This window comes from Chinchilla lanigera, unplaced genomic scaffold (genome assembly GCF_000276665.1).
Source record: "Chinchilla lanigera isolate Chin_1 unplaced genomic scaffold, ChiLan1.0 scaffold00050, whole genome shotgun sequence".
NCBI lineage: Eukaryota > Metazoa > Chordata > Mammalia > Rodentia > Chinchillidae > Chinchilla > Chinchilla lanigera.
In genome coordinates, this window is record NW_004955451.1 from 4,231,062 (window position 1) to 4,244,901 (window position 13,840).

Consider the following 13,840-nt stretch of genomic DNA (forward strand, 5'->3'; position numbering starts at 1 on the left):
AAAGAAGAGAGTTCTCGGGGTTTTCTTGATTTTTGGAGACCTGTGCCCTGCAGGTCACAAGAGATGTCCTAACCAGGGTCTCTCAACTTCTTGAACCTGGATGCTTCATTCCTGCTTAGAAGAATCACCCTTCGAATAAAAAGGCCTCTATCGCTTCTCGGCCTTTTGGCTAAGATCAAGTGCGAAAAAAAAGGCCTCTGCCAAATTTGCAAAGCCGCTACCCTCTGTCCCCTAGTTTTCCTGCTCATGCCATGGATTTCTTGATGGTTCTTCTCTGTCCCATTGCTGCTGCCTCTACCCAAGTCATCACTATCCTTCACCCAGATGTTCCCCCTGACGGGTCTTTTATTCTCTGCGTCACCACTGCCTTACCCATTTCCCACATTGCCGGTACCACTGTGTTTCTAAAATGCACATCTGTTAAAGTCATTCCCTCCCTGGAAACCTCCATGACTTCCTGCTGCCACACCTAATTCTCCAGGGTGTTTGGGGACCTGGTAGTTGTGGGTGGGGAGGATCCATCCATCCCAAGAGATGTAAGAGGTTCTGTGTGAACCCCAGTACCCTGGTGGTCTCATCAGGAAAGCTGGCTCACTGAAGCTGTGGCTGCTGATACCCTCTGCCTGTACTCTCTCCTGCTGTGCAGCCTTGTGTGGAATGGGAGTAGAGTTACAGTGAAGAGCCTGAATCTCCCCACCCACCCTCACAGCGACAGGCTGAGGCTGGCTGACTTATTGATTGCTGAGCAGGAGCATAGCAGGTGAGGAGGAGGCCCAGGGACCAGACCAGTTACAGGGCCAGGTCTCCAGAGGCCCCAGTTCCTGGCTATGGAGGGTGGTCCATGGGGTGTGGAGCACCAGCTCCTATCAGCCTCAGTATTTCCTCATTGTTGGAACTGGTTGACTTGACATCCAAAGGCTGCCAAGAAAGGGAAAGAGGAATTATTGATGAAGTCTGAGCGGTGGGGATTGTGTTGGTGAGGGGCTCAAGTCTGTGAACTCTCCCATAACCCTTCTCTTGGATGGCCCAACCTTTAGGCCCATCTGGTTTTCCTACCTCTGCCCCTGAGGCTTGCCTTAGTGAGACAGGGTCTCACTGTGCATTTCAGGCTGGCCTTGAGCTCACTTTGTAGCCCAGACTGGTCTCGAACTTGCAGTGATCCTCCTGCCTCAGCCTCCCAAGTGTTGGGATTACAGGCGTGCACTACTACACCCGGCTCGATGTCCTGTTTTCATAGAGCATGGCTGGGCATGAGATACATGTCTGAGAACCACATCTCCAACATTGAGGACATGCCTGTCTGTCTGACTTTGTTAGGTTCCCTCTGGCTGCAAATTTTGGTCCTTCAGCTTCTGCTGAGACAGCCTGCAGTGGATCCAGGCTCATTGAGTTCTTACCTGAATAGGCCACTCAGCTGCTGTAGGAGGTGTCCTAAGAGAGGCCAGTGCTTCCGTTTAGAGAAATCAACCTAAAGCCCCAAGGGATTTGGCAGGACACATAGGCATAGTATGGGTTTTGATGTGAGACTGAATGGGGTATGTAACATTGGGCAAGTTTCTGACATTTCCTTAATGTTAAGTACTTCATTTCTAGAGTGAGTATATAAGGATGCATTTCCAGCAGGTGATGGTTAGAGTCTAAGATGATTGGTACAACATAGGCAGAATGTCTTGCTCGATATCTCCCAGCAACATTTTCATTGTTATACTGATTTTCCTAAGACCTCAGAATCTGGTCAGTGAGAGAAGCCATAGATTCCACCAATAGAGACTACTACATCTCCAACCCATGCTCTTTTCTTAGAAAAATTTTGTTTACAATGGACTCAAAGGGCCTAGAAGAAAGGATAACACCTATGTTTTCATGATGTGCTACTGCTCCCCACCCTTTCTGAAGCTTCATTTTTTTGCAGCAAGCTGCGGCATCCCCACCTGCTACAACTGATGGCTGTGTGTCTATCCCAGGATCTGGAGAAGACCCAACTTGTATATGAGCGCATCACCGTTGGCACACTGTTTAGTGTCCTCCATGAACGAGTAATCAGCCATTCTATGGATCCTTCCTTCCTTGCTACCCTTACCACTTTTCCCTGCCCTGTCTCCTCTGCACCAGCCCAAGGGGTCCCATAGCGAATGTGTGGAAGATAAATCTGTAAATCTTTTTTTGTTATGGGGCTGTGTGATATGCCACTTAATGCTGATATGCACATGGTCAGAAGTAATGTGATATTATTATTGGCAGTCCTGCTTTTTTGTCAGCTAAGAGCTCACCTGGCCCAGAAACACATGGAACCTATTTCTAGCTCACTAAGCCATTGCCCACTGTCTTTATTTTCCTTCTTTTCTATCAGGGACCTGAGCGACATTCCCAACTGCCTGTATAAGGGGTATGGTGAAAGGATGACATAAGAAACAGAGACAAATTTAATAATGTGTGAAGAGGGGCTGGGAGGTCAGGGCCGCAAGATGGACAGAGACAAAGACACGCCACGTCAGCCACTATTTGTTGGGTGTATACTATGATAGGAGGGGTTATGGGAAGATTCAGTGACAAAACAGATAATCTTGAGATGACTATAAGAGGGTGAGATGATTTTATGCTAAGAAGGATCTTGCCCTGGAGTGTTTTTTAATATTAGTGGTTTTAGTTTAGTCTTAGTGGGTTGGAAATGATGACCCATTCCCTAAAGAGTTAGATCCCTTAGGGAAGTATGCAAAATCAGCCATTGTGAATTTGTGCTCCCCAACACTTCCATTTGTGCTCTGTCCTGGCTGGTTTATTCGTCCCTTGTAATCCTTCAAATTTCCTTTTGGCAAAGAAATACCTTCCATGGCTAACAGGTTCCCAGCAAATCCATGTGTCCTCAGAGAGCTCCTAGAGGATGTTTCTTTCTCTATGACTTTATTCTAAAGACCCTGGGAGTGAAGAGAGACCCTCTAGGAAGACTCTTCTCCCAGATGGTTTTCCTTCCCTCCTTCCTGATGACTTCACTAGCACTCTGCTTTTGCTTTTTTTCCCTGGCTGGCATTAGTGCCTTAAAATGACATTTCCCTAGAGAAGAGACATGAGCTGGGTACATCAGTATGAGTGAATTTCTATCTTCTTAGGATCGTCTTTCTAGTTCTTCTGGCTGCAGTGGGGCTGGATTGGTCATCTGCATCCTGTCGGGTCCTTAGAGGACAGGTTTACCACTGGTTGTGGGGCACATTCCCTGGTAATTTCCCCTAGGCTGATCCCTGATGCTCAGAGCAGGTACAGTATAAAGCAGTTCAGCCAAAGGAAAGGAGCACAGGTTTGGGTAGGGAGACAAATCAATGGGATTTTATTTATTTATTTATTCTTTTTCTGAGACAGGGTCTCACTATACAGTTCAGGCTGGCCTTGAGCTCACTTTGGAGCCAGGCCAGCCTCAAACTCAGAACAATCTTCCTGCCTCTGCCTCCTGAGTGCTGGGATTACAGGTGTGTGCCACCACTGCTGACTGTCAGTGGGACTTTAGCATGGTGACACCCAGCTTTAAGTTACTTGTCTGTAAAACAGGGACACTGTGTAGTTGTGAGATTGAAGGGAAAAGCATTTGGAAATGATACAGGCTTCTACAGTATCAGGGGGCTTTTCCCTGTGTTGCGTTCCTGGCACTTTCTCTCTCATTTGCAGCGGTCCCAGTTCCCTGTGCTGCACATGGAGGTGATGGTGCTCTTACTACTACAGATCGCTGATGCCCTGAGATACCTCCATTCCCGGGGGTTTGTTCACCGCTCCCTTAGCTCTTACGCTGTCCATATCGTGTCCGCAGGGGAAGCAAGGCTGACCAACCTGGAGTACATGTTAGAAAGGTGGGTGCAACCTTGAGTGTGGCGTCCTCCTGAAGGGATCTTCCTGTCCCTAGACAGAATCTAATCTGGGGAGGATGCCTTGTCACTGTTCAGTAAAAATGTCCATCAGTGGGGAAGAGATTCCTTGCCCTGTCTGCTAAGGCTGTGGAGACTTCAGGGAAGTTACCTCTGTTTGGTACATTCTCATTTTAATAAGCATGAACAAAAGCCCATAGTAGACAATGTGTGTCAAAGCTCTAACTTTCAGTTGCAGAATTTTCAGTGGCACTGCATAACTCAGGTGTATTTTTCCTATTGCAGTCCGGCTTATTGGAGGGACACTGTATTATGTGTTCCCCTGATCACTGGGCCTGCCATCTCCAAAGTCCTGCACAGTTCTTTACATTTTTGGCCAAAGAGGAAGAGAACGTGGATAAGTGGACAGTGGGGTTTTAGGCCAGCCTAGGGTGGACATGTCACAGCTGCCCATTTTGCAGTGGCAGAGCCCAATCTTATTGCAGGGATGCCATGAAGTGTGTCTTGCCTGTAGGAGAGAGAGAGTGACAGGTGCAGTCAGCCTCCTGTGTGTCACACCTTCTGGATATTAAGTGTTCCCAGCCCTCAAGAGGTGAGAGGCACTCAAAAATAGTGCCCTCATTCCAGGGATAGTTTCCTGCTGGACTGAAGTAAGAGGCCTCCTGAGAGCTGGGGGCTGACCCCCACTTCTTGCCAGACTCTGGGAGGCAGAGGTTTTCTTTTTTACATCACTACTACTATGCACAGCTCTGAGCTTTTGCTGAGAGGCCTTACCCACTGCACAGACTCCCTGAAACCACCTATCTGCTCCTACCTTAACCTTAACCCCATACCTGTCCCTGCTGCCTTGTTTCTGAGACTCAGCAGGTCTTGCACCTCACATGCTCTGTCACTCACTCCTTTCACTCACTGTGAAAGCAGAGATTTGCTTTATTCACTGCTGTGTTCCCGATACCTACACCAGCCCTTCACTCTGCTATACAAAGCGAATGGAACTGACAGGCTTACCTCTGCAGATCTTGAGCACTTTTTGTCCCGCTGCTTGGAGAGGAGGGCAGGGTTCAGATTGTGCTGGTCCTGTAGGCCTTAGTGAGGAATATGAGCTTTACACTGAGTCCCGTGGATGCTGGGAAGGGGCATTTTTTTTTTTTGTGAGACAGGGTCTCACTGTGTAATTCAGGCTGGATTTGAATTCCCTGCGTAGCCCAGGCTGGTCTCAAGCTCATGGTAATCCTCCTGCCTCAGCCTCCCGAGTGCTAGGATTATGGGCATGTGCTGCCACACCCAGCAGAAGGGACTTTTTGAGCATTTCATGGATATCATGTGGGTTAAGAAGGTTATTCTTGCTCCTTGCATGGAGAAAGCCTGTGAGGGAGAAAGAGATGGGCCAGGAAGAGGCGTTCCCAGAACAATAGCACTTTACTTTTTTTTTGAGACAGGGTCTCATTATATAGTTTATTCAGGCTATTCTTGAACTCACTAGGTAGCCCATGCCAGCCTTGAACTGGTAGTGATCTTCCTGCCTCAGCCTCCTGAGTGCTGGGATTACAGGTGTGCACCACGACTCCCTGTGGTCCCACTGTTGTGTGTGGGAACACACAGAAGCCAGACATTCTTACAGTCAAGCTGCTATGCCTCAGATCTGTCTATTCTCTATCTCAGTTAGACATTTCAGGGAAGGACTAAGGGGTGTATAGTTCAATGGTTGAACACTTTCCTAACGTGTGAGATCTTTGGTTTGATCCTTAGCACCTCAAAAAAATCTTGTGAGTACTGTGGTACGTGAACTCTTGAGAAACTGAGGCAGGAGAATTGCAAATTCAAGTCCAGCCTGGGCAGCTTAGTGAGACTGTGTTTCAAAATTTAAAAATGGACAAAAAAAGGCTGGCAATATAGTTTAGTGTGAAAAAAGGCTGGGAATGAGTTCAGTCCCCAGGACTAAGAAAAAAAAAATCTATCAGTGGTTCCTCATTGCCTTCAGAATTACCTCTAGGTATTTTTGCAGGATGTGGACACCTTCCCACATGAGACTCTCAGCTCACAGAACTGACCGCTTCCCTTCCATGTGCTGGTCATTTGAAGCATCCCTTACCTGATGCTGTGTCAGTGTTGCTTTCTGCATCTGGAATAAGTGCACATGCTTATGTCTCCTGCTTAAAGTCACTTCAGTCCCAGTCTAGCACATCCGTAAAAGATGTGCAGAAGTCCTCATGCCCTGAGGCACTTTTCATATTCCTCTCTCACACATTCCTGACATCCACTGCAGCCCTTGGTGCAAGTGTCAGCCCTGCTAGGCAACCACCTCCCAGGAAACAGGGACTGAGACTTGTTTACCACTATGTCTTCAGGAGTCCAGCATAGGGATAGGCACAAATAAGTGCTCAGTCAGTGTTTGTTGAATATTTGAATGCATCTAGGTGGAGGGACAACTTCAAATGGGAAGTTAACTACTTTGGCTGTTTGTTCCAGGTCAGTGGAAGCTACGTGGTATGTACTCATTATGCTGTTGTTTTCTCCCATAGAAATGTGGTTCTTACAGGAGGGAAATGGAGCTTTACAGCTGGCCTGGCCCAATTCTGTTTGCTTTGTTTTATTTGTTGTTTTTGTTGTTTGTATTTTGATTTTTTGGAGGTACTGGGAATCAAATACTGGGCCCTATACATGCTAGGCAAGTGTTCTGCCTGATGTATACCCTAGCCCGTAATTCTCCTTTTAGATGTGTAGATACAGAAGCAAGCCCAGAGACTTGGGAAGTTTTCCGTGTGATTGGTTAGAAGAATAGCTAGGGCTAGAGTCAGGTGGTAAAAGATCCCTCTGGGCCTCAGGGACAGGCTGGATTTAAGGTTGTGTATGGGAAGGTGATCTCTAGGAAGGTTAACTGCTTTGGCTATTTGCTCCAGATCAGTAGAAGCTAAGGGGTTTATACTTTCTGTGCTGTTGTTGTCAGTACCAGAGACTTCAAGAAAACTGACAGAATCCACGATAGTGGTCAGTGCTGGAGTGACATCTGTTGTTGAAAAGGAGGCATAACAGTTTCTTCTGCTTTTGCTCTCTCACCCCAGTTTGATTCCTAGAGTGAAATGGAGCTTTAGAGATGCCCCACCCACCTATCTTGAGCCCCAGGGCTCAAGCCCTGGGACCTATGCATGCTAAACAAGACTCTGCCCCCAAGATACACCCCTAGCCTATTCTTACCCTTTTATAGACAAGGAAGCCGGCCCAGAGGGCTAAGTTACCACCCATTTGGTTGGTTAGAGGCATAGGTGGGGCTAGAGCCAGGTGGTAAAAGATCTCGCTGGGCCTTAGGAACAGAGTGGATTTGAGATTATACATAGAAAGAGGATCTCCAGGAGACCACAGAATGGAGCCAAGAGGCCAGAGTGGTAAGGCCAGAAGTGAACTGCACTGAGGAGCTGAGGTCACCAACTGGTCAATCAAGGTGTAGAAGGGAACCAGGATTGATGCGAGCCGCAGGGTTTGGTGAGAAGGTGTAAGTCCTCACTGGGCTTGTTGACTCAGAATGGAACTTCTGAAATGTCAGTCAGCAAGCATTTTCAGCCCTGACATTGTGCCCTTCTTTGAAACTGATGACATAAGTTGATTATCCAAGAATTTAAAATAGCTTTCTGTCAGGCTAAAGCCCGATGTAACAGAGACCATTAGGACAGGCAGGATCGAAGCAAACAGCAATATATTTATTTCAGACCAAGAGTGGCCAAGGGTGAAAAGGCCCTTGGCCACAACAAAGGGGGAGAATATGCTTTATAGAGGAGTTTAAGCAAGGAAGGGGGTTCCCCCTGAGAGAGATGGAAAATTGTAAATTTGTTGGTGTGTTTAGCAGGATAATAGTTGCGGGTTTCCTGTAAGCCTGGGAACCAACCTGATAAACAGGGTTAGTTTAGTCTCTCGGGCTGAGTGAGGGGCTTCCTGCTTGTACAGTAGTGAATCTGTGGAGGTTTTTGCTTCAAGTTGGATGGGGTCCGATTGTGGGAAGCTAACACTTTAAAGTTTGCATTGATATTTGGTAACAGTCTACATAAGCACATGAGTTTGTTGAATGTCATTGGGACAATTAATGTTTTTCATTCTGGGGAGTGAATACAGGGAGCACGTAACTACATCTCCAGCCCTTTTTATTATTTAGGTCTGAGATAGGGTCTTGGTAAGTTCACCAGGCTAGCATTGAACTTGGATTCTCTTGCCTCATCATCCGTAGACCATTAGCACATGGCCTCATTTGATTCTCATGACAGTCATGCGCACAAATCAGCATTGACCTCACAGTCACTTTGAAGAATTTTGTTGGCCCCAGAGACTTTGAGGATAAATTGACTTAGCTTTTAAGGAATCTGTTTGAGAAGTTGAGTTTTTCAGGCAATCAGTGAACCTTTTGAGTGCTAAACTGAGAAGACAGGAGTTGGAGAAGTCCCAGGTAGTTTTGATACAGAACATGGGACTTGGGGGAGGTTTTTGTTTGTTTGCTTGCTTGTTTGTTTTATTTATTGTTTTGTTTTAGGATCTCACTGTGTAGTTCAGGCCAGCCTTGAGTTCACTGTGTAGCCCATGCTCGTCTTAAACTCTCAGTGATCCTCCTGCTTCAGGCTCCCAAGTGCTAGCATTACAGGCATCCACCACTATGCCCAGCCTTGAGGAAGGTTTTGAGAGAGTCTTATATTGATTTATTCAATAGTCAGCATCAGGGCCCTGGTGTAAACTTGGGGATACAGTGATACAATAGATAGATAAGGTGCCTGTTCTCAGAGTGTTGACTATAGCGGGAGGAAAATAGATAATGCAGCAAATAAATGAACAAAAGAAATTCACATAGTAAGTGTTCTGAAGCCCTTAATACAGTACTGCTTTAGAATAGGTGGTCAGGGAAGGCTTTCCTGAAGAAGTGACTTTCAGACGAATACCTCCATCACAAGAAGCAGCCAGCTGTGCTAGGCTCCATGGACAGAGAACGCGGCAGAAGAAGCTGCTGGTGCAGTGATCTGAGGTGGTAATGCTCTTAACATGAAAGAAGGAGAGATGGCTCCTGTGACTTGCGTGGAGCCAGTGTGCAGGAGAGAGTGGCCAGATGAGTTGGGAGCAGGCAGGGCCTGGATTGGCAGGGATGGGAGGCAGCTGCAGGTACTGGAATGGAGCTGGGGTAGTGTGGGTTAGCTCAGGGTCTCACTACATTTCCAGAAGCTCAAGGAGCTTGCCAGCCTTTATAGCAAATACTTCACCAATGCACTGTGTGGTGATCCCATTGTACCTTTAAGACATGATCCCTGCATCGTGTGCTTCCTTCCATAGCCAGAACAGTGGTGGACACAGGAACCTGAGTCAAGTTCCCCTCCCCACTGAGCTGTACAAGTGGGCCGCACCAGAAGTGATCTTTCAGAAGGCAGCCACGGTGAAGTCAGACATCTACAGCTTTTCCATGATCATACAAGAGATTTTAACAGGTGATCAAGCAGCACATTGACAGGGCATGTAGTTCATTGGTAGAACACTATGCTAGTATGTACATGGCCCTGGTTTATACCCTAGCACCATGAAAAAAAGATGATTAAATAAAAAAGAAACACACAACATACACACACACACACACACACACACACACACACACACACAGTAAAACCACATTCCCTGAGGAGTAAGCAAGAGTCAGCTCCCTTTCACAGTATTTGCATCTCAGAGATAACCCCCTATTTTTAGGTTGTCTTTCCCTTAAGAGTTAGTTTTATGAAAGTGTAGAGTTTAAAAGATTTTTATTTTTGTACTTTCTTTTTGTTACTTTATTTTCTTTTGTTTTGAGACAGGGTCACAGGGTTGCTTTGAATTCTTGATCCTCCTGTGTCAGCCTCCTAAGTGCTGGGATTACATGTGTGCATCACTGTGTCTGGCTTACCTTCCAAGACATTTCTTTGTACTTCTGCAAGATATGATGATCTTTTAGAAATGTTTATTGTAACTGTTCTTCATTTGCTCATTACCATATTCCTCCCTTCAACCACCAGTGGTACATGCATGGCTGTCCCATTGAGTGGCTTGTACCACTGCTGGTACAGATGGATCTAGTTGCTTTTATTGGTCTTTTTACTAATAAAATTAATAAAAAGCCCCTTGATGGGATAACCACGTATGTACCACTGGTGGATTCAAGCTGCCTGGCAGGGAGACATACAAAGTACAGCCCCTTTGTGAATGTGTTAATGATAACACGTTCAGACCAAGCAAAGATTGTTTTTTTTTCCTTCTCTGTCTCCTCTTTTTCTTCTCCTTCATGCTCTTCCTCTTCCTCTTCCCCTCCTTTCTTGTTCCTCCTACTTTTCCTCCCCAGACTCCCTCTCCCTTTCCTCTTCTCTTTCTTTTCCACCTCCTCTTCCCCCTTTCCTCTGCTTTCATCTTTCCTCTTTTTTTTTTTTTTTTTTTTTTTTTTTGGAGTGCCTAGGATCAAACTCAGTACCTTGCAAGTACTAGGCAAGTGCTGTAGCCCTGAGCTGTACCCCTCCTCCCAAGCAAAGTTTTAAAACTGAATATTAGTGTCAGTATTTAAGGATCTCTGTGATGTTCCCCTTAAGGACTTGTAAATGAGGAAAAGATGGGCTTCTGAAAAGTAAATATGAAATTAAGCACATCCAGGGTCCCATAAATGTGTAAACAGTGGGCCAGCAATATAGCTCAGTGGCACAGCACCTGCCTGGCAAGCGTGAGGCCCTGAGTTCCATTCCTGGTACCAGAAAACAAAAAAACATGTGTTAACAGTGTCAAATGAAAAAACTGGAAACCCTTTCAAACCTGTAAGACTTTAATGTGAAGTAGTCATGTATGTGAAGACAGGAGGCCTTTTCCAGGAGGTGAACACAAGGCCTGGACATGTAACTCAGTGGTAGAGCACTTTGCTAGTAGGTACATGGCCCTGGTTTCTACCCCAACACCATGAAAAAAAAGATTATTAAATAAGAGAAACACAACACACACACACACACACACACACACACACACACACACACACAGTGAGTAGAACCAAAGTCCCTGAAAGAGTAAGCAAGAGTCAGCTCCCTTTCACAGTATTTGTAGTCTCAGAGACAACACTGCACATAGCATGAGGTGAATGCATTGGGGTATCCAGCCAAATGTCATGAGTCATTCCTGGGTCTCCAAGGCTGCCAGGGGGAAGAGTCTGTACACATGATACTGACAGTACTATTTCCTGTCCCTCTGGCAGGGTTTTAATAGTTAAAGTGGCTTCTCATTTGTGATTGGCCTTTTAGGTAGTTGTACTTCAGGAAGAAATTAATATGTAAAGGGATTGAGTGACTTTGACTGTGGCTACACAACTGTATCTGATTTCTTACAGTTGCTTCTTGCTCTTTTTCCTTACAGATGATGTACCCTGGAATGACTTAGATGGCTCAGTTATTAAAGAAACCCTCCTCTTGGGAAATTATTTAGAAGCTGATGTCAGGCTTCCAAAACCTTACTATGATGTTGTTAAGTCAGGCATCCAAGTCAAGCAGAAAGACAGAACTATGAATCTTCAAGATATCCAGTATATTCTGAAGAATGACTTAAAGGCAAGCCCTGAAGTTCTTGGGAGTTTGATTCTATTTAACCATCTTGGGGGAGTAGGCAGTAAGAGACCAAAAAGAATCTGGGGTCCAAGCCACAGAAAGCATTGGAAACCCTCATTTTATTGTACCTGTGTGTTGCTGAGAAAGCCTAACTGCTTAACACAGTGTCGGGAGGAGGGGTGGAGGGGTGGAGCTGAGGAGTGTTAACACATAGTAGGTAGGGTGCACCGTGGGGATGCAGTGAGTGGCAGCTATTACTGTTTTCAAGGTATTGGAATAAGAATGAAGTAGCTAATAAGGAGCTAATACAGTGTATCCAACAAGAGGAAGAGGGAGCTCACCTGATAGGTAGATGGGTTTCTACCAGTGACATTCAGAAGATTGCAGCTACGCCTTTGACAACGTTTCCTGTGTCATAGGAGAACACTGGAGGACAGAGAACTCAGCCAATGGAGAGCCCCAGGGTGCAGAGGCGTGAACCCTATCCTGATGTCAGTGTCTATCTAGGACTGACTTCAGAACGTCCAAAGGGCAGTGCAGACTTGGAAATCAAAGAGCTAAAGGAATCAGGTATGGCCTTAACTCACAGGCTAAATATCACTTTGACACTCGTGTATTTTGAGTCACATGTGCTGCAATTAATCATCTTTTTACATGTAACTTATTCTGGGAAGATAGGGATACTTTAAGGAAAAGTCAAGATCTTTGAAATCATTAAATTAAACTTTTTGGGTTTTATGAATACCTGGTTTGAATGCAGAACTGAGTGGTAACCATGAATTTATTGCTAGCAATACTATTTTTCTTTTCTTTTCTTTTCTTTTCTTTTCTTTTCTTTTCTTTTGTTTTTTCCTTCCTTTTTCTTTTATTTATTTTTTCTTGAGACAAGATCTCACTGTGCAGTTTAGGCTCATCTTGAATTCACTATTTAACCCGGGCTGGCTTGAACTCGCAGCCATCTTCCTGCCTCAGCCTCCAAAGTATTGAGATTACAGATGTGCACCACCATGCCTGGCTTTTTTCTTTTTTTCAGAAATCATCTCAGTAGGGCCAGGACTATAGCTCAGCAGTGCAGTGCGTACCTGGCAAGTGTGAGGTCCTGAGTTTGATTCCCAGTACCCGCTAAACAAAATTGAAAAGGGAGCCACGGATTGAGCTCAGCAGCACAAGCGAACTGCCTGGCAAGTTCAAGGTCCTGAGTTTTGATTCCCAGTACCAAGAAAAGAGAAATATCTCAGTGTGTACTCTGGCTGAACCCTCTGTGTAGTCCAGGCTGACTTGAAACTCAAAATACTCTTGCCTCAGCCTCTTACATGCTGGATTTCAGATTTACATGACCATGCCTGACTATGATTACTCTAAAGGTCTTATGTAATTGCTTCAAAACAAAAATAGTGCTTTAATTTTTGTATTTAAAACCACTACGTGCTAACTGGCCATGCACCAGCCAGATGTGCTGATATATACTTATAATATCAGCTCATCAGGTGGCTGAGGCACAAATACCACTTTTTAACCTAAGTGTTAACCTAAGTGCTTTCAACCTAACCTAGGAGTTCCAGGCCAGTGTGGGCAACTTAGTGAAATCTTATCTCAAAAAAAGGAAAAAAAGAGCTACCCTCTCCTCATTTTGGAAATTGAAACAGTACAAAGAATAAAATTTCTTACCATTTTAATTCAGCCATTTAGGAGTAACTTACTAACATTTTTGTCTTTCTTACAACATTTTCTATGCTCTGCTGCATTTTAGTACATTTGGAAATGGGGAACTTAGAACTGGGAACTGAAAAGGGCCTTACAATCATTGGACATAATACCCTGCCATTACAGATGAGAAAGCTAAGGTGTAGGGTTATAGCCTGCTCAAGGTTGCAGAACTTGTTACAGATCCAAAGCCAGGCCTTCTAATTCCAACCAAATGACTGTTCACTCAGATTTTCTTCTTCTTTTTTTTTTTTTTTTTTTTTTTTTTTTGTTTTTTGTTTTTTTCCGGTACCAGGAATCGAACTCACGACCTTGCGCTTGCCAGGCAGGCGCTGTGCCACTGAACTAAATCCTCAGCCCCCAGATTTTCTTCTTGATGAGGCTGGAGGCCTCCATTGTGGCTCTCCAAACCCTTATTATTTGTGTCTTTTGTCTCTTTTGCTCCAAACTGGACACCTGTCAATCAGGAATGGTGTGTGGTCAGCACTGGCATTATGTTCTATTATTTATCCTTCTTATGATGCAGTGGTTTCCTGGGTCATTCCTCTGCTACTTTTATCAGATGCTCCCTAAGAGTATAACTCACTGACATAAGTTGTCACATGCGTTTGTGTTTAAAGAAAGCTATGAGCATAGTCCTTGAGGTTAAGGGGCCTGTAATTTTTATGTCTCCGCAGTTTAAAATGTTTTGAATACCAAGGAAGTGAAGCTTATGGCTTT

The 13,840-nt window shown here is 45.1% G+C and overlaps 1 protein-coding gene across 1 annotated transcript in view; it reads left to right on the forward strand.

Moving 5' to 3' along the window:
- Positions 1-13,840, forward strand: part of Tex14 (testis expressed 14) — a gene marked incomplete at its 5' end in the record, with an annotated part of 90,856 nt that overhangs the window by 24,948 nt on the left and 52,068 nt on the right. Inside the window, 6 exon segments of the mRNA XM_013519211.1 lie at positions 647-760; positions 1,913-2,036; positions 3,658-3,836; positions 9,153-9,304; positions 11,229-11,419; positions 11,836-11,986. Of these exon segments, the coding sequence (XP_013374665.1) occupies positions 647-760; positions 1,913-2,036; positions 3,658-3,836; positions 9,153-9,304; positions 11,229-11,419; positions 11,836-11,986 (911 nt within the window).